Consider the following 27,423-nt stretch of genomic DNA (forward strand, 5'->3'; position numbering starts at 1 on the left):
GGATGTGTGTCTCTGACGACATTCCATTGAGCCATAAAGGTTTCTCCTTATCTCAAAGCATGCATCCTTAGGAGATCTGTGTTCCCTCTGAAAGGAAAGGGGGGGTCTTTCGCGCTAAGCCAAGGGTCCATTTGGTTATGTGAAGTAAAGAAAAACAAATTGCTTTGCTTTCTATGTCCACACCTGGCAGCCTCGGCATTATCATTACAGACCTCCCCTTGTTATCAATATCAGACGAAACGAAACGTTGACGTCACGACCTTTGATAACACAAAAGAAAATGTGAGAGGACAACAGGAACATAGAAAGCATAGCATCTGCATTCACATGTCAATGGCAACTCTTTCATTAAGCTGATCTAGTGACACTGGATCTGATTGCTTGAAAGAAATGTACCTTTTAGGCATCGGCAGTCACTACTGTCAGTTTCCTATTTTCTGAGAGGGCTTTCGGATAATCACAAACACACCTAAGAAAACATTATAAATCAGAGAACAAAAAAAAAAGAAAACTCCTAATATATATTGGGGTATAATTTTGAGGAGTAATGTGGTAGCACTTTTTGTGACTTTTAGATGTGAGAGCTCGTAGTTGCATGAGCACTCTTACTAATCTCTGCTTTTGTGTACCAGAATTCAATTTGAGCAGTGAGCTCAATTTGCTGACATGAAAGGTGTCGCTTCATAATACAAAATATTCCATCCGTTTTTCTTTTATACCACGGCTTGCTGGAATATATATATACACTGGGTGACCTTTTTGGCCTGGTTACACAAGAGCAGATCGGAAGTCCAACATGAATGCTAATTCTCTCAAAGAGTTTGGTTGGTTGTCCACTAGGGTAAATCCTGATTTACTTGGATGATAAGGAAATGGATTAGTCCTAGCCTGGATAATAAGTACTTACTTCCTGTTTAAGACAACCAATTATAACACATTCTTTGTAAGGTTAAAGTTTGCATGGTCTTTAACTAAGGTTAAGAAGTTGCTGCAGATTTGAGAACCTATGTAACAAGGGTCTTGCTCCTCCCCTTAGTCACATCCTGTGTGCAGAGACAACAATTTCTATATAGCTGAATTGACTGAACAACACTACAAGTCTTAGTTAGTCCAGTTCCTGTTAACTGGGTTCTTGTAGCAACCATCATACATCACTATCAGTGTAATACACTTTTGGTAGGGCAAAGAGAGGAAATCTCACTAAACGTGGGTGGAGTTACAGTGTACCTTGTTAATAGCATGCTCTTAATCCACCTAGGGTTAGTAAACTATTAAAGTTTGAGACACCTCTGCGCAAAAAGTAAAAATTTTGACAAAAAGTTTGCAATTTTGAAAACAACAGATATATATACCGGACCTCCCCTGATGTTTCCGATGAAACACAAACTATTGTGAAGTGGTGTCATCTGAAACATACATTGGAAATAGTCACAGTGTTTCTGTTTGCTAAACGCGATTAGGCCTCCTCCAATTGTCACAGACTGGGCTTGAATTTTGTGTGGCCGCGTGTTCGCGTGCCTTTCTTTGCCGTCGTGATTCTTTGGGGATCTCAGCTGGGAGCTGTTTTACACACTCAGGGTTCTCATGTTTTGTGCCAGAGTTATCCCGTGAGGGAGGGCGACCACGGTCGTTTGAGGAGGACCGAGCACATCTCCAGGAGGGAGTTTGGTGGTCGTCCCCCCTGTATAGACCGTAGTCGTCCTGTCTCCTGGGCTGCCATCGATCGATTTGGGCGTCAACAATTTTACAAGATGCCCTTTGAGGTTCATTGCATTCTCTATCAAAAGCTGCCCGTGCCAGTTTTCGTAAATCAGCGGCAGGCCTTTTAGAATTGATTCCAATAGGGATGTGCTTTTTAATGGAAGGGTGTAAATTATTCAAGAACAAGTCCTTGAAATTTACATCTTCCTCCATATCCGGAACATTTTTGTTACCAAAAAATGCAATCCTCAAACGGTTATAAAATTGATTAACTTCTTCACCTTCGTGTTGACAGACGGACACGGCGGACAACAAACCTCCTAAAGCTCGGTGATCAGCAAATTCTTCAATTATCGCTTGACACAGAACGGGCCAATTTGCTCGGACCTCGTCTGTCTGTCGCCTGATAAAACCAGTTACCTCGCGGTTTGCGGTTTGATAAATCAATTTAACCTTAGTATCTGTGTCACTTACACCACATTCTGCTAAGTGATATTCTATATCCTCCAAGTAAATGTGGGTGTCTCTAGATTCACCGGGCTTTGGGTCGAAACGTGGGATGAATTTCGCAACTTTGGCTAAGTCGATATTACTCAGCGGATGCGCCGGCTGGCACCCCCCCGTGGTTTGAGGTAGGGGTACTGGTGCATTCAATGCGGCATAACTCCAGGCATATGGCTCGAGGGCAGGTTGCCCGGCCGCCGGAGGTATGATCTGAAAAGATTGAAAAGACGGTAGCCTGGCGGGCAAGCCAACTGAGGCGTGTCCTTGGACATAGTGTTCAGCCTGAGTGGGTGGTCTATCTACCAGAGGTTGCTGCTGTGTCACAGGGTAACGATCATGGTGAGGCTGACCAGAGAGTGCCTGTGATTGGCCTTGGAGGTCATGGAACCTTTTAACAAAGTCATTCTCACTGATCCAGTTACCTTTCTCTAGGAGCTCAGTCCTATCCTGCAATTGAGTGACACGGTCTTGTGCTATTTGTAACTTGACACTGTTTTGCGTGAAGTTTTCTGCCATGAGCAATTTTATTTCAATGACAGTGTCTTGCAGTTGACCAATTTGTTGTTTGGCTAAGGTTATCTCACCACTTTGTTGCGTTTTCGCTTGCTCTAGTCCTATGCTAAGGTTCTGTAGCATGGTGATGTAACCTGTTGCCGCATTCAGTATAGCTGTCTGCTGTTGAGAGGCCTTTACGGCTGCATCTAACATGGCAGTTTGCTGTTTTATTTGGTGTTGTGCCACTTCTAACTGAGTATTTTGCTGGCCTAAATCGGCTCTCAGCGTTTTGTTAGTTGGTAGAGCACACCCAGTCTGTTCTATGTTGGTTTGACCTTTAGCTGTTTTAAAAGGTGCAACCAGGTGACATGCTACAGCTTGACTCATATCTCTATCAAAGTCAAATTGAACAGTGTCTTGCAGTTTAGGGTCAAAGCTGTCTGTTAAAAACTCCATGGCGTGTTTTATTGTGTATACAACTGAGTGTAACACGTGACGGAGCCCTTTTAAAGGATCTACGTATATTAAAACTAACCCCAATATCACTGTTAACAATGTTATTAACTGACCGATTATATCGGAGTAGCTGAGGGGAGTGGAGGGCTCAGACATCTTGTTGCGTTACTCGCTCTTTCTATGACTAAATCAGTTAGACTCGACAGGGAGGTCTCACTTATGGGAAGTAAACGACAAGGATAGGATCACTCATGTGGTTACAACATATACTGCAGGTTAGTCTTAGAATAGAGTTGGAACGAGAAACTATACCCAAACTCAAAGTGTATTAATCTTTAAATAACGTCGGCCCTTTACTATAAAAGTGTTTACACTGCTACAGTATGGACTATTAGTTACTACAAGACAGTCACTATATGAACAAAGCCCAAGTGGTTCACTGGCCTGTTGTCTCTGCCTGTGGTTTATGACATGCAAGATAAGGACCAGGCTTCCTCGCCCCCCCTCCCTCTGTGCCCGTTTAAGCGGTGTTCAAAAGGGTGGGTGCGAGGTATGTGTGTGTGTGTGCGTGTGTGTTGGAGGCTAGAGACAAATGGAGGCCGTTTATGGCACTAAAAATGTCTCCTTCTAGTTGTCCCACACACACCACAGCACTTTCTCTACACCCTAGGTGGAGAGGTGCTTTAAACTATTAATTTAGTTTAGCTTACTGCTATGTGTCACTAAATTACAACTGGAGCACAAGTCTGCTTGTATCCAGTTACAAAAATAAATGTGCCACAGTTTCACTTTTACCTACCAACTTGTTGCAGTTTAATTATTGGTAGTTATTGGTTACACTAAGGATTAGTGATGACCTTATTTTTTGTTTTTACTCTACAGGAAGTGAAGAATGCTGTATTTCGAACTTCCTCGACCATGGAGAGGGTCATCCAGTAATTACAATATCAAACTAAATTCAATGCAGATATATTAATCAATGCATCAAATGTAGGATATTTGACTATTACTATTAGTAACGGATTTGTTCACGCCACTAGTGTATACACACGGAGGGAGACTCCATGGACTTAAATTTAGCTCTTGTCAGATCGCTATTCCAACAGGCTTGATGACTCAGCGTAGCTAGAGTCAAAAATATAGTATTATACTATATGATATGACAATACATTATATTATCATGAAGTGAGGTGTCACACTGTTGCTATCACTAGGCTCTCAATCTAGCAGCAAAAAAGTGGGTAAAACTTTGACAACGAACCCTAACTCACGAGCTTCAGATTATTCTGCAAATTGGCCACCAGATGACGCCAGCATGAGTTCTCTAAATATCTGTGGGGGGTTGGAGAGAAGGGGCAAGGTTAAAGTGCCTTTGTTCTCTTACCACCACAGAAAATTAGATGTTTGGGAGGGAGACCTATTTTAAACAAGATTTTCTCTGGCAATTTTTCCAATATTTCCAATATTTCCAATTATTCTCTAACCAGACATCAGGGACTGTGCCTCACACGGGGCACCACTTTATGTAGCGGACATGGCGTAATAATTATGGGAAATATTAATGATAATTATGAAAATATTAAAAATATTTTCTGAAAAATCAAAATATTGATTTTCACCAAAAATCAAGGAATTGCGCAAATGAAGGGATTAATTCGCACCTCAACACAACCATGAAAAAGGCTACGCAAGAATCTTGGACACAGTAATGATGCATGGGTTCTGGTTAGAAAATGATTGGAAATTGAAATCAATTTGGAAAAGGACTTCCGTTTAAATCAAAAATAAAGTGTTTATTAAGATAACTCCTATGTAGATATTAAAACAACCAATGAAATGGGGAAAAGAACAATAGATCAATAACTCAAAAGATGATGAAACTGGTTAAAATCTCAACAAAATACAAAATCACAGATCTACAATTCAATCAGGTCAAATCAGGAAATGGCCACATTTTAATCTATTAAAGGAGAAAGAGGGATTAAAGTCATAAAAGAAAAGAGAAAGATCAATGATTAAAAATAGCTAATCTACCCTCACACTACACTCAGGTTGCCACACCACATGTGAATGCATTATGCTCGCCTGGTCCATTGGGATAGGAGAGAAGATGATTCCATTGTCTCTGGGGAAGAGACCATGAGGCGTTGGCTGGTTAGCCGGTTTAGCTAGCATCCGGGCAGTAGCGTCTGTGTGCTGCTACCTCACTGCGTCACGCAGCCCTTCTCAGTCTCCACTCAACTTGGATTGAGGAGACAGGACGTGTGGCCGAGGGCCCACTTGTGGAGGGAGCAGGGCAGTTGTTCCGGGTCAGCAGGGCATCTGGCTGGAGAGCTGGCTGGAGAGCTCGGCGAAGCCCGGTGGTTCCTCTCGTTGGGAGAACTTGAGGCGTTGGCTAGCATGGATAGCTAGTGTCCGTGAAGGAGCGTAGGACAGGGCCAGTTGTAGAGAGGGAGAAGGGACTTCTGGTCAACCTTCCTGTTGCTGTGGTCGGGGGACGTGGCTATCGTCTACCCCCTGGGTCCTTTGAGAGCGTTGAACTGGGAGCCACCCAGTGTGTAGAGCGGGAAGCGGTCAAGAGAGAGGGAGAGGGGACTCCGTCGACCCTCAGGTCATCAAAAGCGCAGTGGAAAGAGAGAGAGAACTGGGTGACCAGCTCTTTTATAGGTAGAAGGAGGGGTCTTGGCTTCTTGGCCCATTGGGGCATGTTGGAGGCAGCTGTATGGGTGGCAACCTCCCTTACTACAGTATGAAAACTAAAACTTCTCTGCTAACTATCTTGTGGACCTTCTATTAATACATTTGGCGGGATATTTGGAATCACAATGAATTTAGAATGGTCTAGGTACTAGACGTGAAGGCTTTATGTCAAATAGAAAGCAGGATAAGCATCAAAGTGTAATTAACAAGGAAAGCATCACATTTAAAACACCATATTATTGTTGTAGTCATAATACAGGACAATAAATCTATATTTTGAAGTCACAGAACATAATACATAAGCCAATTTATTCAAAGTTCTTGTTGCTCATGGTCTTGTTCAGTGAGTCTGCGTGTGTGATATTGGGGCAGAAAAGCAAGACATGCTTACATGTCATAAAAGTCTCCGGTTTCATTCTTATCTCTTAAAGGATGCCGGACAGAGAGAGAGAGAGAGAGAGAGAGAGAGAGAGAGACCCAAGTAGGACGTGTGTCTCTGACGACATTCCATTGAGCCATAAAGGTTTCTCCTTATCTCAAAGCATGCATCCTTAGGAGATCTGTGTTCCCTCTGAAAGGAAAGGGGGCGTCTTTCGCGCTAAGCCAAGGGTCCATTTGGTTATGTGAAGTAAAGAAAAACAAATTGCTTTGCTTTCTATGTCCACACCTGGCAGCCTCGGCATTATCATTACAAAAGTAACTAGTAACTAAAGTTTTCAAATAATTGTTGTTGAGTATAAGTACAACATTTGCCTTTGAGAGTGGAGTAGAAATAAAAGTATTGAAAATTGTAAACATGAGAGTGGAGTAGAAATAAAAGTATTGAAAATTGTAAACACTCCGGTAAAGTAAAAAAAAAATAGCTCCAAATTGTACTTAAGTAGGCTACATTACTTGAGTAAGTGTACTTAGTTACTTTCCTCCACTGCATTTTAAGGCCTTTTGGAGAATGTCCAGTAATTATACTGTACAGTTACATAATGCTGCGCCATTGTAAATGTATAGCCAGTGTTAGGCAGTAGCTATTTACTAAGTAATATATTGCTGTAATATTATTACTTTCCCAGTAACTAGTAGTGTAAATTATTACTATTGCCTAAATGGTAATAATAGATATTATTCCAAGTAACTTTGAGTTATAATATATATAATAAATATGATTTGTTTCTATTATAGCATGATAACTTTCCAGATATAGAAAGCCTGCAGTTTCTATTAGGTTCTATTCTCCATCAATGATGTCACTGGTAGGCGGGTTTCTGAACTGTCCATGCACAGCCCTCCTCTGAGACACAGATCAAAAAAATGATAGCATCTTATAATGAGCATTAGTGAGGACCAATTATATGAAGATAGCTTGAAAATGGGTGAAGTGGTCCTTTAAGTTATTTAGCAGATTTAGATTATTACAAAACATACATTAACAAATTAAGCCCTATTTTATACTTTACCGGTTCGCAAATAGCCGATCTACAAGGTTATAACACATTGTAATACCACCTGTTGTTAGCTTTTAGATCAAGTATTTTCCAAAGATTTTTACACATTTAGAAAACGTTTGAACCGGACATTCTGCAGAATTAGTACTTTTACTTTTGGTACTTTGAGTATATGATGCCAATATGTTTACTTGTAACATAGTGTTTTTAAGTTGTGGCGGTGGTAATTTTTACCAAAGTAAGTAAGTACTTTTCCCACCACTATGTGTAATCTGTCAAGCGCCTACAAAAGTTGTACTTAAAGATTTTATATTAGACCTCTCTCTGTAACTCCAACCAGTTCAGATATAGGTATCACCACTTTGAAGTGAATATCTTTATGGGCCTGGTGTCACAAGCTACTTGGCAACAACCTGAAAGTAGCATTTGAAATACCTGCAATTTAAATAAGTGTCCAAAGTCTGTTTTTATGATCATGCATGAACCCTACTATTACAACAAACAGTAAAAGTAGAAAGAGTGGCAATTTAGTAATTGAGCTCATCTTTATGCACAATCACATATTGATGTTATAGAGTAGATTGGACTTTGAACTTCCCTACGTGACTTCTCCTTATCAGATAAGAGAGCAGGACATTATTTACCATACTGTACAAACACAACACTCATTAATCAAACTGAATGTTTCACCACCTTGTTGTAAGCAGATATTCTTATTTGAGGCTGTTTGGAAAATGGACAGTAGGGGTATTTTCCATAATATGGTCAGTTACATAATGCTGTGCCTTTGTAATAGACATAGCCAGTGTTCGGCAGTAACTGATATATTCATGTAATATGCAGTCATCACTTTCCACAGTAACTAGTGTAACTTTGTTCAATTGCCAAAACAGTAATAATAATATTACAGTTATTAATCAGAGTATCTTTGAGTTACTAAGTTATTATGAACTCAATAGTATTTTGTGCAAGATATTTTAGGAGGTTGTCACATGCAGGAAAAAAAGATCAGATCTGCAATCTATCAACACGTTGCGATGCAACTCATTGTTAGCTGGAGCACTCATCCAATGTCACTATGACTATGCATGCACCTCATGGTACCATAGCACCACAAAGGCCTTAAAAACAAGGCTCCAGACATCCCAAAACAAACTGGTCAGGCTACTGCTTGGCCTCACGCCTACAACTCATCTAACCCCTGTTCATTATGCTAGGGTGCAATGGCTCAGGGTAGAGGACAGAGTACAGCAACTTGCAATGGGCCTGGTCTACAAGATACACTACACCTCAAACACAAAGACAGTACACCCATGTACCTGTCAAACTACTTCAAAAACGTTAAAGACGCCCACAAACACAATACCAGAGGGAGCTCCACAAATCACGTTCAACACAGATTTGGCTCAAACAAGGGCATAAATTCTTTCTACTGCTATGCCACCAAAATGTGTAATGCCCTACCAACAGTTATACAAAAGTGTGAATCCTTACTCTCCTTCAAAACCGCTCTAAAAGAGCACTTACAGGTGGCTGCAATTCGGAACTGGCCCCTGTCAAAAAATCAAGCCTATCACCGCCAACACTGGGTAGCTCTCTTTAAAATGTTATGAACAGAACAGATCATTTTGGTGTGGCAGAACTGTTTAACAGCAGATACAAGCCGATGTTGTTTTCACAGAATAATAAAAACACAATACAGGATTGTACAAATCATACCCTATTCATACGTAATTAATAAATAAAAAACATACACACATTATGGTCATAGTAAAAACAATACCAAAAAATACCAAAGTATCAACTGCTCAGGTGTATTCCAACTGCCTGTAGTGTAACAACAGCATTAAGAATAAGGTGGTAAATTAAACTTACCGTTTCTGGGTTTAATCTTGACATTGACAGTTAAACACGTCTGTGTTTCAAATCCACGTCACCTCAGTCTGGTCACAACATCGGGACTTCCCATTCTCTCTCTCTCTCTCTCTCTCTCTCTCTCTCTCTCTCTCTCTCTCTCTCTCTCTCTCTCTCTCTCTCTCTCTCTCTCTCTCTCGTAGAGGAAGTCATCTGTAAAGAAATGCAACGATACCGCTCTGCACACGTTTCCTCTTTTACAGTCTATGGACAACAGTCACTATGACAGTGAAAACCCCAGCAAATGGATTCTTGTGCATAATGTTCACTCTTAAAGTTCCTTATAGCAGAAGGCCTCGTTGTGGCTGACAGTAGCTGAAGGGTTTGTGCTCAACCTTTTGCACTATATGTCATCTGAAATCGTGTTGGAGCTGAATATTGCGACATATAAACTGTGAAACCCTCCTCATCTAACCACATACATATTGTTCTTTCCTGTTTAGCATCTATCTTGTGTTCCATCTCTCATCAGTGACAGGAAGAAGCGTTGTGCTCGCTTCATTGCAATGAAAACATCTGGTGGCCTTTTTTGCTTGCCTCTGCTATATTTCATCAATGGTGGAAAAAATACTCAAATGTTTTATTTAAGTAAATGTATCAATACTGCAATGTAAAAATACTGTTACAAGTAAAAGTTCGGAATTCACAATCTACTTCCGTAAAAGTGCAAATTGGTATGAAATATCATATTGGTATGAAAATGTACTTAAAGTACCAAAAATAAAAAGTACTCATCATGCAGAATGTCCCATTTCACAACTTTTCAAATGCATAAAATGTATAAAAATCTTTTGAAAATATAGCAGATCTACAAGCTCACAATGCGTCGCATTGCGACGCATTGTGAGCTTGTAGATCTGCTATTCTCAAATAGCCAAAGTTTGAATAGAGCTGAAGTGGTTAATGTATGTTTTGTAATAATAATTCATATCTATAAAGTAACTAGTAACTCAAGTTTTTAACTAAAAGTAGTGGAGTAAAAGTACTATATTTGTCTCTGAGATGTTGTGGAGTAGAAGTAAAAGTATGGAAAATTGGAAATACTCCAGTAAAGTAAAAGTACCTCACAATTGTACTTAAGTACAGTACTTGAGTATTTGTACTTAGTTACTTTCCACCACTGTAAGTCATGTACCTATTGTCAGCCCATGTGACTGCCACATGGGACTTTTATATTGTGCGACTCTTGTATGAACATGTGTACCTCTGTAACCTATAAAGACTGTGACTTCCTTCAATACACCTGAATAGATTGAACTCAAGCATCTCTGTCTGACTTCAGTTTGTTCCATGATGCATCGTTGTCCTTTTGCTGCTATAAGGGTCTCACCTTGGTTCTGGTCTCCACTCCTCTCTTCAACATCATCTTCAGACTCACTGACAGCATTTGAATTCATTTGTAAGTCATCAATGTCAAGGTCAAGGCAATAGGCTCTATTCACAGCAGCCATATTATGAAGACATTCACAGGTGTTACCAATGATACTAATGAAGGCTCTGTTCCATTCTGGTCAAACAGTCAGGGTGCTGATATTGTGCATGTTGGCCCACTGGGAACTCTCTGCTACACCAGTGGGTCTACAGTTGGCCCCTTAACAGGTGTGTAACTCTGAGAGTGTACAAATCGAACCAAATGTACCCGTAAGGGTCCATTTGGTTCCATTTGTACACTCTCAGAGTTATGGGGGTCGTGGAAACCACTGTGCTACACTAAATGGAACAGAGCCTTCATTAGTATCATTGGTAACACCTGTGAATGTCTTCATAATATGGCTGCTGTGAATAGAGCCTATTGTCAAAAAAAGAAAAGAAAAAAGAACAGCGCCCTCTGCTGTTCTTTGCAGCTCGGAATCTGTTCTTGAGAGTTTAGGGTCAAGGTTGTTCTTTATTGTTACATCTTCTGTACAGGTGTGTTCAGCTTCCTTCTGACAATGTAGCAGCATAAGTAATAATAGATATAATAAGAGAAAGAAAAAAAACAAGAGCAAAAAAGAGTCAGTAGTCTAATCGTAATAATATACTGTAATAACATCAGTGTATGCACAGTGTATATGCGCTGCATATTACATACACCATCAGAATTTATCTGTAGATGCCACAGTAACTTATATCAGTGGTTTTCAAAGTGGGGTCCGGAGACCTTGAGAAGGTTCCATGGGGGAGCAGCAAAATATAGCAGCAAAACCCACTTTAACTCTATCTATGTACATCGGCTTTTAGAAAATAGCCGATCTACCAAAAAATTTAACAATCTTTTAAAACATCTTAACAACACACACCTTGTGTTTTTCTGTGTCATTCAATGTGTCATTCAAATTTGGGGCAGATCGGACGTTTTGGCTTTTTTATTTTCTTTTAATTCTGCTTGCTCAATATTGCACTTAAGCTACTGTACATGCACACATAATCAATTTGTGTCTCCACACGTTCACAAGTAATCCAAACAAACACAAGTAATCCAATAAGCCATCAGGATAGATCAATAAAGAATCCACATAGTCAAGGCAATAATCAGACAGAACCTAATAATCCAATACTGAGCAGTGAAAATGAAAACCTCACAGGTTTAATGGCTCTCATTGATAGGTATCCCTGTGCATAATGCAATATGCAGTAATTATGGCATGCAGTCCACAAACAGCATGATAGACAGCTAAATAGATCACCCATAAGTGACAAAAGGTCTCGTAGTCTCACTTTACAAATATATATTAGGAGAATTATGGTATCAAAATGTTTAAAACATTTTTAGAATTAAAAAAATGTGTGCTTATATAAACGATGGTATAGGCTACAATAGGACTTAAGTGGTATTGGAAATGTGCTCCTATGTTATTTTAATGCAGGCTGATAAAAATAAGACAACATACTGTACACATAAGAATGTAATAAGTGTTTGTGATCAGATTGACTGCTTTATGAACAGCAAAGGCACCAAGATGACCAGAAGACTTGTCTAGGTCCTGTTAAGGTGCTCTTTTATGGTGGTTTTGAATGAGGATAGGGCCCTACAGCCCTAACATAGGAGCCACCCATCCCTCCTGTGACATCCAAATGCAAGAACACCAGAGTGGAGTCAATTCACTTTTAACCACTTAAACCTACACAGGTGTCTGTACTTGACCCCCCTCTCTTTTACCCTCTGTATACTACACCAAATATCTTTGCTGAAAACTGTCCATCTACAAGCTCACAGCGCGTCGCTTGGAGCTTGTAGATGTGTGTGTGTGTGTGTGTGTGTGTGTGTGTGTGTGTGTGTGTGTGTGTGTGTGTGTGTGTGTGTGTGTGTGTGTGTGTGTGTGTGTGTGTGTGTGTGTGTGTGTGTGTGTGTGTGTGCACGCGTGGGTGTGCGTGTGTGTGTTTGCATTGTGAATGTTATCAACCCAATCTATCATTTCGTTTCATTAAACTTTCTGCATCGTGGATAAGAGTTGTGCGGCCTCATCCTTATCAACATCAACCCACTCTACACCAGTGCAGAAGCTCACAACAATGGTTGTAGTTTATTTAATTTAATTTTTATCCCACGATTTTTGTAACCCTTTTTTTTTTTTCACCCGGTGCCAATTTCCTAAGTGATCCTGGGCACTACACCAGCCCTACACCAGCGCTACACAAGTCCCCCACAGCCTGGGGAAGCCAGGGCCGAGCTCATGCTTCCTTCAGTGCATGAGAGCCAACTGACCTTCTTGTCACCTGACAGGGGGGAGTTTCCCTGGTAGGACGTAGCGCGTGGAAGGAACACGTTATTCCAACCAGTTCCCTTCCCCTCCATCAGGCGCCCCGGCTGTCATGGGGGAGGCGGTATAGTGACCAGGATTACTACATGTTTTTGTGAGGGTATTAACTACCCTAGGAGACACGGGGAGAACATGCAAACTCCACACAGAGTAAATGTTGCAATGGTTGTAGTTTAGTGGATCATTTGTTTTAAAGCAGACAGCTCAGATATTATAATAATATATTATTTAATAATTCAACTAAATAACTGAACTCCCCTTGTATCCTTCCTTGCCACTTTTTCCCTTTGATAGATGCTAGTTTACTACGTAGACAATTCACTTGTTCTCACTTTTGTTTCATACTAGGTTCATTGTTAACCTGGTATCCTATAGTTTCTTTGAGGCACTATTGTTCTCTCTGCATTCTATTTAGATGACTATTTACTTTGTTTATTGACTAGAGTTCATGTTTACTCTATTTATTCTGATTTACCACTAGCAAGTCGCTCTGAATAAAAACATGCTATATGCTTAAATTGTAAAATGTAATAACATTGGACATTGTTCTTAAAACATAAAATTGTTTCCGTAATAATCATTCAACATAATACTGACTGATTGATGTGACTTTCTATTCAGACATGTACAAATGCATAAAGCACAGATGATCCCATGTTATTTACTATAGTAGACAAACATCCACTGGAAAAATAAGACATGTCTCTCTTACATTTCTGGGTCTTATACTGTAGAGCATGTAGACATGTGACCCAGCAGATGACGCTACAGGCCAAACCAAACCCCATTGTACTGTAGATGATGTTTTGTTAAAGTCATTAATGGCCCAGTGAGGAAACTGGCTCTGGTGGAAGTAGTATGCATATTTTGTAATTAAGTAAAAGTAACATTTATTTTAAAAAATCTATAAATAATAACTAAATTAATAACAAGAACCTGCAAAGTAACTAGTAACTAAACTTCTACTCCACTATCTCTCAGATGGAAATATTGTATGTTTTAAAGTATTAATAAAATGGAAAATAGCTGCTCAAGTAAAGAAATAGTACCTGAAGATTGTACTTAAGTACAGTAATTACCCCACTGTACATTGCCAGTGTTATATGTATTGTAAGGTTTTATAGTGAGTTTGTATATTTCTATTGCTGTACAGAACCATCCGGTGTGAAGTCTTTCTGCTCTGTTATTAGACACAACATGTTACTGCTTCTGTTTGAGACCCTGGACCTTCAGTAGATGTGATTCTCAACCTTATTCATTTCAAGGACCCCCAGTTTGATATGCATTAGACCTCAACCTTTTCAGGCCGGGACCCCCCCAAAATAATCATATTTGAACTGGGGACCCCCCACCCTGACAAGCACTTTTAGTTGTTGGCATTACATTTGACTCAGTTCCGCAGATAAATGTTGTAAAAAAATAGCAGATCTACAAGCTCACAACGTCTCGCATTGCGAGGCGTTGTGAGCTTGTAAATCGGCTATTTTCACAATGTTTGCCTCTTTCTTGCTTAATATTTGTCAATTTGGCCAATTTGGTATTAAAAGGATCTTAAAAGTCATTACATTGTAACTTTAGAAATGTGCAGACACCCTGCATACACTGTGAGAAAACAATGTTGCACATTAAGCTAATCATCTGGGGACCCTCCAAAATAATTTGGGGACCTCCTGGAGGTCCCAACCCCCAGTTTGTGAACCACTGCATTAGACCATAGACCCCCCATTTTTATCCCTGGGACCCCAATCTACACTGTAAAATCTTCGGTGTTAATTTAGTGCTTACTGTGTGATATCATCGCTGTCGGATAGGCTAACAAAATAGCAGATTTACAAGCTCTCATTGAGTTGTGTTGCGACGCACCTTTTTGGCACAGAGATTTGAGGGAAAAAGTAATAGAGCCCTGGGGGACCCCTATAGGATTTATGTGATTAAATAATATAAATTGACCATAAAGTCATAGAGCTGCAACACTTATTCAGACTAATCAACTTAATCTATTATATAATGAAAAAGGGAATTCGATTTAATAGTTTAATGTTGATTTATTGATCTAAAACATATTTTATAAAACAATGATTATTCAATTAACCCAATAAGTAATAATCAACAGAACATCACATAAACCAAATGTAGCTTCCTTTTTACAGACATCCATTGGTGAGAGTAAAAGTAGAAATACTCTGTTACAAATCCGGTATTCAAAAATTCACTTAAGACAGTACTAAGGTATTGGCATCAAAATGTACTCAAAGTACTAAGTAAAAATACTAGGTATGCAGAACGTCCCATTTTGCATGTTTAAAAAAGAATCGTTAGTGTATGTTTTGCAATAATAATCTAAGTAACTAAGTAACTTGTCGTGAAATATAAAGTACAATCTTTGAGGTGTAGTGGAGTAGTAGCATTGAAATATGGAAATACTCCAGTAAAGCAAAAGTATCTCAAAATTGCACTGAAGTACAGTACTTCAGTAAATGTACTTAGCTACTTTCCACCGATGCTTTATACAGACAACACAATGTCAATGACAATTATGTTAAATCTCAAGGACCCCCTGGAACCCCCTCAAGGACCCCACTTTGAGAACCAGTCACTTCAGAGTCTTTAAGTCCAGATTCTTGCACTGGTAGACTGACACTGGTCTTTATGTCAGGGTTTGTAGACGTGCACACAGCACTGACACTGGTCTTTATGTCAGGGTTTGTAGACGTGCACACAGCACTGACACTGGTCTTTATGTCAGGGTGTGTAGACGTGCACACAGCACTGACACTGGTCTTTATGTCAGGGTGTGTAGACGTGCACACAGCACTGACACTGGTCTTTATGTCAGGGTGTGTAGACGTGCACACAGCACTGACACTGGTCTTTATGTCAGGGTGTGTAGACGTGCACACAGCACTGACACTGGTCTTTATGTCAGGGTGTGTAGATGTGCACACAGCACTGACACTGGTCTTTATGTCAGGGTGTGTAGATGTGCACACAGCACTGCTGCCCACATCTTCTCTCAAGAACATTTTCTTCAGGGTGGTCGTTGAGTTCCAGCCTTGATCTTGGGCAAACTTGTAAACACATCCGAACAGAGCAGGAAACATCTCCATCAGGTCAATGTCAGCTGCATCCTCAGTGCTGTGAACACAGAAATGAAGTCACGATTCTGCAGTGGTGGAAACTAACTACATTTACTCATGTACTGTACTTAAGTACAATTTTGAGTTAGTTTCACTTTACTTGAGTATATCAATTTTTCAATACAAATTTGAGAATCGCTGTTCTAGAACACAAGCTTCAATACATTGCAGCCCCCAGTGCCTTGTCAATTTGTGCATGCACCTTTGTATTGCATCCACGAGTCCTGACTTTCAAATTGTGTGGCTGCAATTTGTTAGCCACTGGCCAGCGGCATGAAAAATAAATAGATAAATAATACATGGATTTACACATGGACAGGACTGACTTCTCTTTGTGTTGTTTTTAAATCTAATTCAACTTACTAGTGCTCATGGAGATTACGTATGAAGCGCAGCAATCCAAATGTGTTCTCAGGGTAGGCCTTCTTCTTGCCATCCATCTTCTGGACCAACTCAGGTGGGAACTGGAATAAAAACATACAACTTAGAGATCAAATGGACTTTGTGTCTATAATAAACACAAAAGTATTCAAATTGCTGTACTTAAGGTATGCAAAGGCATTTTAAGAGACAAAAAGAATAGGAGGAATAACAGAGAGAAATAAAAACAAAAAAACGTCAAAGTGCAATTGCAGTTTTATTTCCTCTCAAACTTTTTCTTCGCAAAACAACATTGCAATTGCAATGAACTCATGTACCTTGTGTTTCCACGTGTTGAACTGTCCCTTCTCACCATACTGGTCTAGTGACCCCAAGAGGTCCATGTCAGCATTTCGACAATTCTCAACTTCCTTTAGATTTCCAATCTTTCTCAAGTATTCTACTTTCCTGTAAACAATAAATAAAAATATTGAAACTATTAGGCTACTCTTAAAACATATTATTTGTAGAATATAAGTACATTAGATAAAACCGATTAATATTAGCTGAAACATTTTTTTTACATATATTTACAGAATGCATGAACAACAATGGAACAGAAAATGTTTTACTTCTCGTTCAACCAAAAGAAGGGATGAGCCAAGCAACACAAATGTTATGAAGTTATTTAGATATCAGTTATTAGAGAAATGCTAGGTTCACGGTTTACCTGGTAGCCTATCCTATAGTGTTATTGAGGAACTATATTCTCTCTGCACTATAGGTAACTATTTACCTTGTTTATTGACTACAGTTCATGTTTACTCTACTTATTCCGATGTATCACTAGCAAATCACTCTGGATAAGAGCATCTGCATATGCTTAACTTTGAAATTGTAATCAAATTGGACATTGTTCTTAAAACATGAGATTGTTTCTGTAATAATAACAACATAATACTGACTGATGATGTGACTTTCTATTCAGACATGTAAAAATGCATAAAGCAGAGATGGTCCTGCATGTGTTATTTACTATAGTAGACAAACTACTGGAAAAATGAGTGATTTCTCTCTTACATTTCTGGGTTCAAGTCATAATGAAGAGCATGTATGTGACCCAGCAGATGGCGCTACAGGCCAAACCAAACCATTGAACTGTAGATGATGTTTTGTTAAAGTCATTAATGGCCCAGTGAGGAAACTGACTCTGGTGGAAGTAATATGCAGATTGTGTAATTAAGTAAAAGTAGCATTTATTTTATTTTATTACGGCAAAGTAACAACTAGTAACTAAAACATATTTACATCTGAGAAGTATAGTGGAGTAGAAGTTAAAGTATATTTAAAAAAAAAAGGAAAATAGCTACTAAGTAAAGAAAAATGTATACCTCATCAAGATTGTGCTTAAACAGTACTTACACCACAGTACATTTCCATTATTATGTATTTTTGTATATTCAAAGTTTATATTCAAGGTTTTATAGTGAGTTTGTATATTTCTGTTGCTGTACAGAACCATCAGGTGTGAAGTCTTCTGCTTCTGTTTGAGACCCTGGACCTTCAGTAGATGTGATTCTCAACCTTATTTATTTCAAGGACCCCCAGTTTGCATTAGACCACGGACCCCCCATTTTTATCCCTGGGACCACATGCAATCTACACAGTAAAATCGTCAGTGTTAATTTAGTGCTTTTTGTGTGTGATATCATCACTGTCGGAAAACCTTGTATCTCCATATTTTAACTTTTTACCACTTAAACATATGGTCCCTATTCTGGGTATTTCATAATAGGGTATTACATTCAGCAGAATTGTGTTGTGGTTTTTGGCAAAGAAATTTGGTGTAGAGGGAAAAAAGGAGGAGGCCAAGTATAGAGCCCTGGGGGACCCCTAAAGGATTTACGTGGTTAAATAATATAAATTGACTAGCCTCGCGTAGCCAGACAATATCACACGACACACGAGGGCTAAAGTGCATGCAATTTTGCAAAGGCAGATTCGTCTGGAACCAGGCTATAAATTGACCATAAGTCATGGAGCTGCAAAACGTATTCACACTAATCAACTTAATCTTTTAAGTAAATGTACTTAGTTACTTTCCACCACTGCTGCCAGGGCGCGCGCATCCATGCCAGCGTGACATGACGTGGAGCATGATTAAGGCAAAGGCATCTGAAATTACGTTTTACTAACATGTTCCACGTGGTTTCAAACAAAACAAAACAACGTGCTTTAAAAGTGGGCGCGTCTGAATCGCGTCATTTGAATCACACAAGCAAAAGACCCGCTGTTATTGGCCAGTCAAATCAACAACTGCTCCGTCTAATCGCAGATCTACAAGCTCACAACGCGTCACCTCCACAACGCGTTGTGAGCTTGTAGATCTGCTCTCTATCTAGCCTGGGATCAATACTGGTTTCGTGTTTCTGATCCGGTCGGCGCGGAAACAACTTTACGTCATCAAGTGGCCGGAACACGTGACCAGAACCACTGGTGCCGTGCACCTCCAAAATGATTCCCCTGGTTTAAAATGTGTTTAGTTTGATATAATCGTGTCGTTTCTTTTGGTATAATAACCGTTTGGTATGTTCATATTTTATTCTAACTCGTAGCGCGACTAACGAGACTAAACTATTTATTCACATTATGTGGGGAACAAAAACAATGCGACGCCAGCCGGAACCCACCACCGGAACACGATTCTTTATTTCCTTTTTTTCTAAAACGGATCACACGGGCCCGTTTGCACGAGACACCGCCTCGTAGGTAAACAAAATGCCTGCGTCACGACCGGAGCGACCAATGAGCGGCGCGCGTTCCGCCTGCACATGCAGACGGTCGTCCAATCAGAGGAGGAGGGGGGTGTGGACAGTGAGTGGAAGCAGCGTGTGTGTCATTCAGTGTGTGACTGTTGAGGAGAAGAGTCAGAGACATCACTGCATCAAAGAGACATTTACTGTCCGTTACATCCACACTTTAACACTTTAACGGGTTGATCGTCTCCTCGGTGGATTTACACGTTACGGTGAGTCACATGATGATGAAACATAACTAGTTGTGTTTGTTTATTCTTCCGTTAAGGTTCAAAACGTTAACATTATGGGTGTTTGAACTGATCTTCCAAGCTTCTAACGGACGCTTTTTGTCGAAGCTTGAAGATCTGTTCTCTGGTCCATTGGTTCTCAAAGTGGGGTTCGGGCGGGTACGGTGCCCGGGGGTTTCAAAAATAGCAGATCTACAAGCTCATGAGCTTGTAGATCTGCTATTTATTTTTTTTTGAAAAATCTTGAAAATTTGTGCAAATCTTTGAATATACATGTTTTAAAGAGAACGTTTGTAACTCAAATCTTTGCTTCTGGGGGTCCCTGGAACAAAATATTTTGAGATGGGGGTCCGCGGCCACATGCATATCATTTTGGGGGTCCTTGACGTGAAAAGGTTTGAGAACCACTGCTGGTCAACAAGCAACGTGCGTTGAGTTTGAGTCTCTTGTTTTGTGCTGTTTTTGTGGCTTATTTGACGTTATTTTATCGTGTCCGTGCAGTGTTGGTCGCTGTTTGTTCATGTTTTGTGGTTGATCAACGGCTTTTAAACGTTGGTTGTTTGAGTGGATTTTGAATGTTTTGAGCGTTGGTGAAGTGTGTTTTGAACCTTCTAAACGTAAAGTGCATTGTGACCGTTGCTGTGTAACTAAACACGTTGTTTTTAACGGTTGTTTCTGTGTTTGAATGTTTGTAAACTGAACAGATGGAGAATCCACCAAAGCGAGCTGGCAGTTCCAATTGGAAAGCCAAGCAGAGTTGGAGAGATAAGTCTGCATTTGCAGAGCTTTCCTACATTGCCAACAACAAGGTGGCTAACACCAAGGTAACATTGAAATCACTGATTCTAAACCTTTCCAATGTTAATATTTGCTATTATGTTTAACCAGTGGTGGAAAAAGTACTCAAATGTTTTACTTAAGTAAAAGTATCAATACTGCAATGTAGAAGTACTCTGTTAAAAGCAAAAGTCCTGAATAAAAAAATGTACTTGAGTAAAAGTACAAAAGTATTGGTATGCAAATGTACTTAAAGTACCAAATGTAAAAGTAATAAAATGTTTAAAATAGCAGATCTACAAGCTCACAACGCGTTGTGATGCGACGCGTTGTGAGCTTTTAGGTCGGCTATTTTCAAATAGCCTAGGTATAAAATAGGGCTAAAGTGGTTAATGTATGTGTTATAATGTAATATATGTATATCTGCATAGTAACTAGTAACTAAAGCTTTCAAATAATTGTAGTAGAGTAAAAGTACAATATTTGCCTCCGAGATGTAGTGGAGTAGAAGTAAAAGTATACAGAATATTGGAAATACACCGGTAAAGTAAAAAATACCTCAAAATTGTACTTAAGTACAGTACTTGAGTACTTACTTAGTTATTTTACTACTAAAAATTATCACTATTTTTAACTAACAACCGTTTGTAACCGTTTTTGTTTCTGTTTTTCTTTTTTATGTTTATAACTGAACAGATGAGGAACGTGGAGAAACGTTCACACATGGAGAAGGCCAACGTCTGTGCTCCAAAGAGAGCTGCCATCTTTCTTTGGAAAGCCAAGATTTCCAACTTAGCAAAAAAGTCAGCTAAGACCAAGGTAATTTTTAAACCCATCAATCTACACAGCAAAATCCTCAGAGTTAATTTAAACTGTGAATTTAAACAAATGGAACCAAGTGGACCATTATGGGTCCATTTGGTTCCGTGCGTACACTCTCAGAGTTACACACCTCTAACGTAAGGGTCCAATTGGTTCCATTTGTCCACTCTCAACAGGAAAACGCTGTGGATGATGCCACAATGCTACAAATGGCCATCGATATACCATGGGTGGACCACACCAGAAACGTGGACGTCGTCTACACAGTCCTCCCGAGGGTCGGGGACGAGCTCAGAGAGAGAAGGATGAGGCTGGCAGGACACTGTGTCAGGCACTCCAAACTGGTGGCGAGCAAGCTGACACTGTGGGAGCCAAGCCAAGGTGCAGCTAGGAGAGGAAAGAGGTGCACCACCTACGTAGACACACTGCGGCACCACACTGGAGCTAGCCTGGGCAGCATTCCATTTTCGGGTATATGATCCGGTCGGGAGCGGAAGTAAAAAAAAGAAAAAGTGGCCGGATAGGCAGAACCGGAAAGACGTCTCACCCCAAAATAGGTCCGTGCTAATAAAATCCTTGATACGGCATTGTTTAGCTTATTTTTTAAATGTAAATGTGCGTGCACTATCCGGAGACTATTTAGCGTCGGTATTATCCCACGGGGAAACTCTATTCCATTTAAACCGCAAAACCGGATAGGCAGAACCGGAAAGAGGATTGTTTTTTCTTTTTTTCTTTCAGTAGGCGTGGTCTAGACCGGATCATATGTTGTCTTCTGGAACGCAGACCAGGCTTTCCTCCGAGGTGGAAAGACTGGTGATGCGAGGTTACACTGGAGCTAGCAACACTGCAGAGCTCCTGATGAACGATAGGAAGGTGTGGAGGGCTGAGATCCTGGAGTCCAGAGTGAGTTTTGGCTAGTGTGCAGACTCTGCACCATAGCATTGCATAAACACTCTTTATTACATACCTGTATGGGTCCATTTGGACTCCTGGTGGTCTCTGGAAGCCATGTACAGAACCAGTGATTTAAACTATACACAAGATATATATTAGCTACAGTTTAACCCTGAATAAGAATATGTTTTAATCTTTATTTTATTTTATTTTATTCCTTCTTTACCTTTCTTCCTTCCTCAGAGGACTGGAGTGACCAATCCTTCAACCAAAACAACCCTGAACCAGAAATCCAAAGTAGCCGTTGTTACCCAATCACAGCCAGTCAGAGTGGAGGCACCTCCTCAAGTTTCTCCCTCCACTGTCCCAGAACAACCTGCAGACATTGTTACCCAATCACAGTCAGTCAGAGTCGAGGCACCTCCTCAAGTTACTCCCTCCTCTGTCCCAGAACAACCTGCAGATGTTTCCATGAAGGAGGCCTTCTCTGAGCCGCTCCTCACAGTAGAGGACATTGATGCAGGGGACTCAGACACGCCCCAGCTCTGTTCTGAATATGTGAAAGACATATATGCACATCTGATGGATCTAGAGGTACGTGATGCCAGAGGCATGTTTTTTACTACATGATGTGACCTGATGTCTTACAGCAGTGTAATGAAATGTTTTGTTTGTACAGGTACAGCAGGCTGTGCGACCCAGGTATCTGAAGGGCAGCGACATAACGCCACACATGAGAACTCTCCTTATCGGCTGGCTGATCCTGATTCGCTCCAGATTCCAGCTGCTGCAGGAGACGCTGTATCTGACGGTTGCCATCTTTGATCGTTTTCTGCAAGTAAGGGCAACTTATACATGTGTTTGCCATTTGATCTGCTCTTGTGTTTTGTTCTGTTTTTAATAAGTTGTTGTGATGTAATACAGGTTCAGCCAGTTTCACGTAAGAAGCTCCAGCTTGTTGGTGTCACTGCCATGTTGCTGGCCTCAAAGTACGAGGAGAAGCTGTGGAGCAGAGACGGCCCAGCGATCCAGGACTTTGCCAACGTCACAGACAACACCTTCACATCCGCTCAGATCAGACAGATGGAGCAAGTGATGCTGAGGTCCCTCGACTTTGAGCTGGGACGCCCGCTGCCGTTGCACTTCCTCAGGAGAGCTTCCAAGGCTGCAAACGTGAGTCTCTGTCCACAATGTTCACTGACATAGAAGATGTAGTGATCACACTGTTCCAGTGGTGTAAAGTAACTAAGTACATTACTTAAGTACAATGTTGGGTTATTTTTACTTTAGTGGAGTATGTCCAATTTTCAATGCTTTTACTTCTACTCCACTACATCTCAGAGGAAAATATTGTACTTTTACTCCACTACAATCATTTGAAAACTTTAGTTACTTTTTAGATTTCGATTTTTATTACTAAACATAAATTAACCACTTAATCTCTATATATAGTTTGGCTATTTGAAAATAGCCGATCTACAAGCTCACAACACGTCGCATCGCGACGCGTTGTGAGCTTGTAGACCGGCTATTTTCAAAAGATTTGTATACATATAGAAAACTTGAAATGGGACATTCTGCATAATGAGTACTTTAACTTTTTGTACTTTAAGTACATTTTGATGCCAATACGTTTGTACTTTTACTCAAGTTTAGAATTTGGGACTTTTACTTGTAACAGAGTATTTCTACATTGCCGTATTGATACGTTTACTTAAGTAAAACATTTGAGTGTTTTTTCCACCACTGCACTGTTCACATGGTTCATTAACATACTAACATCAGACTGGACCCTCTGCACTAAGGCTTTATTCACACTGCAGGCAAATCTCATTTGTTTCTCAGATCTGATCTTTAGTTCTGACTGTTTTGTATTCAGACTCACCTCGCATCTCAAAAAGACTTCACCATGTGACATGTTATAAGCTTGTGCTGTTGCAGTCGCGCGGAAATGTATAAATCAGGCTTCAGTGTCAGAATGTCCGGACTGAGACACACATTTAGTTATCAGATTTGAATCACATTTCAATCCACCTAGGAATGTGGTTCATATCTGATTAGCAAAGGTCTGATTCCATGAGGTTTTATGCTGTTCAGACTTGATAAAACAAATCTAATTTCAAATCTGAATAGGACAATAATCAGATTTGGGATGAAAGTGAACACAGGTGGTGACTGGTCAAATGGTTAAAATGGTTAAAGATGTAGCAGAGGTTTTGGCATTTGATTTGCAAGCAGGCTTTTCAATAGTGTTGTTTGTTGTTCTAGACTACTATGAAGATACACACGCTGGCCAACTATCTGATGGAGCTGACACTCCTCGACTACGACATGGTTCACTACCGGCCCTCTGAGATCGCTGCTGCTTCCCTGTGTCTCTCCCAGCTGCTGGATGGCCTGCCATGGGTGAGTTGACTACAATCAATGGGGGGGACATTAATTGATTGAGTGAATACTTTATTAGTCAGAAAGGTAAACAGCACGAGGTACAGTCACATTTAAGCTAAAAGGATAACACAAAAAAAGTCCTGGGGACGTTTCCATTGTGGTCCTATAACTGATACATGGATATGTTGGCTTGTATTAGTACAGATGGCTAGCTGGACACTTTGTCTTTTGGTTCTAGTTGTTTTTGCTTCATGTGTTACAGACTCCTACAGAGCAGTACTACACCACCTATGACGAGGCTCACCTCCAGCCAATCATGCAGCACATGGCCAAGAATGTGGTTGTCGTCAACCAGGGGAAAACAGAGTTCCAGGTGAGTTGGCAAACAAAGGCATTTGGAAGTCAGAGTAAAGGCCAGTCCACACCAATGACACTGAGCCCTTGCAACCATTAGCCCCAAATGGCAGTTACGAGGAGTTGCATTATTTGGTGTGGACTGCCCTTAAGATGATGTTGTTTAAATAGATGAATAGTGAGAGTGATTATGTGATAGTGATAAAAGTGGTATGGTATGAATACTAATGCTAATGTTCCCTCTCCACTAGGTGGTCAAGAGGAAATACTCAGGGATCAAGCTGATGAACATCTCCCTCCTCCCTGAGCTGCAGTCACCTGCTGTTCAGAACCTGGCTGCTCCTCTGCTGGACAACGTCCCGGTCCAATACTGATGACTTGTTGTTGTTTTCCCCGTACCATGCATTACATGCACTTCAACGACAAGTTTCCCCTGACATTCGTGATGATGATGCAACATTCACCAACGTGACTCTTTAAAGCCGCTGTGCTTTGTGTCCATTTTGGGGGATTCGCCAAAGTGTCAGTATTCTGCAACTACGTTGTATGCATCACTCCTTTGTTGATGGTCTTGCTATTTCTTTAATGCTACTTGACAACACTTGTGATGCAATACTTGAGTGGTGCGTGCTCGTACTGAATGAACGGTGATTCACTACATAAATGTTGCTTTGTCAATGATATTACAAAGCACTATACTCATGTGGTCTCATAATGTAAATATCTTATGTAAATTATGTAAATATCCATGTAAATAATCATTCATTCCAGCATTCATTTATTAAAATTGTATTTTTGTGTGATTTAACAGTGCATGTTATTGCATATTCATTCTTTTTAGTTTCTGTTGACCAAGGGTTTAAATGGTATGACTTGTTTTAATGGTGTTGAAGGTCTGAAGTAGCATCTATCCAAACCTTAGGGTCTGAGGTTGATGACTGAATACAAATCTTTTCACTTGTTTATTATAGAAAATAGATTTCTGCTGTGTTAAATATTATTTTAAAGACACTTTGCTCAGAGGTAAAAGCTAGCCTTTAAGGTTTTGAATTGGGACTGACAGGATTGTTTGCAGCGAACTAGAAAAGGTCTCATTATGTAAATATCCATGTCATTATTTTAGGTACAGTATCTAGCAAGGTAAAAAGGTCCAATTATTGTACTTTTACTCCACTACAATTATTTGACAGCTTCAGTTACTTTGCTGATTTAGATTTTTAATACAAAACATGCATTAAACAATTAAGCCCTATTTCATACTTTGTGAGCTCGTAGATCGGCTTTTCAAATAGACAATGTGTTGCATCTTGATGCCTTGTGAGCTTGTAGATTGGCTATTTTCTGATATGTTTCACAAATGCACTTGGACCGCCTGGGATTAGAATATTGTGAGCTCTCAGCAGGTATATCAGCCTTATATTACTAGATGAAATCCTTGTATGGTACTGCAGTTGCTTCATTTTGCCACGAGATGGCAGAGTTCACCATTCAACCACAGAGGGTGCGCATCAGCTTGTCAACTTGGAGGTTTGAGGAGCGAGTGGATGCTGTTTACTAATGTTTTTTTTTTTTTTAATAGCAGATCTACAAGCTCTTGTGGCCTGTACAGTCGCTTCTTTTTTGGGCTTGTTTTCATAGAACTGGCTGCTTATTTCTCACGCAAAATCTGGCAACACTGACACTGATACAAAAAAAAAAAAACAATTCCAGTATCATCAGCGTTTTAAATCAGGTACAGTTAGTTTAAATAATGCTATTACTGTATTCTGATGGACCCCTGACAGTTTTAATACTTTTACTTCTACTCCACTACATCTCAGAGGCAAATATTGTACTTTTACTCCACTACAATTATTTGAAAACTTTAGTTATGTTACTTTGTAGATTTTGATTATTATTACAAAACATGCATTAACCATGTACTTCGGCTATTTGAACATTGCAGATCTACAAGCTCACAACGCGTCTCTGTGAGCTTGTAGATCTGCTATTTTCAAAAGATGTATACATTTTGAACACTAGCTGTGAAATTAAATAAGATATTCTGCATAATGAGTACTTTTACTTTTGGGACTTAAAGTACATTTTGATGCAAATACTTTTGTACTTTTACTCAAGTACATTTTTAATTCCGGAGTTTTACTTGTAACAGAGTATTTCTATATTGCAATATTGATATTTTTACATGTGTATACAAATTTGAGCACTTTTTCCACCGTGTTTTCTGCGAAGTCTAAAGTGTTTTATTGACGCAACAGCAAAGGTCTCAATCTTAACAACGGTCACACCCAAAATGTGTCCCTATCGAATCTCGTCGATCTGCATCTGCTACTTTCAAAATATTTGTATCCCTTTTATTTTGAAAACTTGTGAAATTGGACATTCTGCATAATGACTACTTTCTAATGTTATTTACTTGAGTAAAAGTACAAAAGTATTGGTACTTAAAGTACCAAAAGTAAAAGTACTAAAATGTTTGAAAATAGCAGATCTACAAGCTCACAACACGTGTGAGCTTCTGAGATGTAGTGGAGTAGAAGTAAAAGTATTGGAAATTGGAAATTCAAAGTCAAAATTCCTCAATTTTCAAAAGTACAGTACTTGAGTAAATGTACTTAGTTACTTTCCACCACTGACTTTTTTTTTTTACAAAGTATTTCTACTGTACATTGCAGTATTGATACTTTTACTTA

General features: G+C 39.8%; 3 protein-coding genes across 3 annotated transcripts in view; 2 read left to right on the plus strand and 1 right to left on the minus strand.

Moving 5' to 3' along the window:
• The window catches only part of LOC311064032 (uncharacterized protein), a 33,858-nt gene extending 16,751 nt beyond the window's left edge, over positions 1 to 17,107 (minus strand). The window contains exons 1-3 of the mRNA XM_084083747.1: positions 17,079 to 17,107; positions 16,785 to 16,914; positions 16,450 to 16,550 (exon numbers count right to left, since the gene is read on the minus strand). Coding sequence (XP_083939873.1) covers positions 16,450 to 16,550; positions 16,785 to 16,850 — 167 coding nt within the window. The 5' untranslated portion in view covers positions 16,851 to 16,914; positions 17,079 to 17,107. The remainder of the gene's footprint in view (positions 1 to 16,449; positions 16,551 to 16,784; positions 16,915 to 17,078) is intronic.
• A 2,268-nt stretch (positions 17,108 to 19,375) lies between these two features.
• On the plus strand, positions 19,376 to 21,570 carry LOC311065190 (uncharacterized protein; the record flags this gene model as incomplete). Its single annotated transcript, XM_084085407.1, has 4 exons — positions 19,376 to 19,474; positions 20,197 to 20,316; positions 20,966 to 21,088; positions 21,268 to 21,570. Exons 2-4 carry the CDS (start codon positions 20,197 to 20,199, stop codon positions 21,568 to 21,570), a joined length of 546 nt encoding a protein of 181 aa, XP_083941533.1. The 5' UTR covers positions 19,376 to 19,474.
• Positions 21,571 to 21,856: 286 nt separating this feature from the next.
• LOC311065191 (G2/mitotic-specific cyclin-B2-like) lies at positions 21,857 to 25,469 on the plus strand (the record flags this gene model as incomplete). Its single annotated transcript, XM_084085408.1, has 7 exons — positions 21,857 to 21,997; positions 22,232 to 22,582; positions 22,668 to 22,826; positions 22,913 to 23,161; positions 24,257 to 24,394; positions 24,639 to 24,749; positions 24,982 to 25,469. 7 exons carry the CDS (start codon positions 21,857 to 21,859, stop codon positions 25,102 to 25,104), a joined length of 1,272 nt encoding a protein of 423 aa, XP_083941534.1. The 3' UTR covers positions 25,105 to 25,469.
• Positions 25,470 to 27,423: the final 1,954 nt, after the last annotated feature.

Source organism: Gymnoscopelus microlampas, assembly GCF_963454915.1.
Source record: "Gymnoscopelus microlampas genome assembly, chromosome: 17".
NCBI classification, from domain to species: Eukaryota; Metazoa; Chordata; class Actinopteri; order Myctophiformes; family Myctophidae; genus Gymnoscopelus; species Gymnoscopelus microlampas.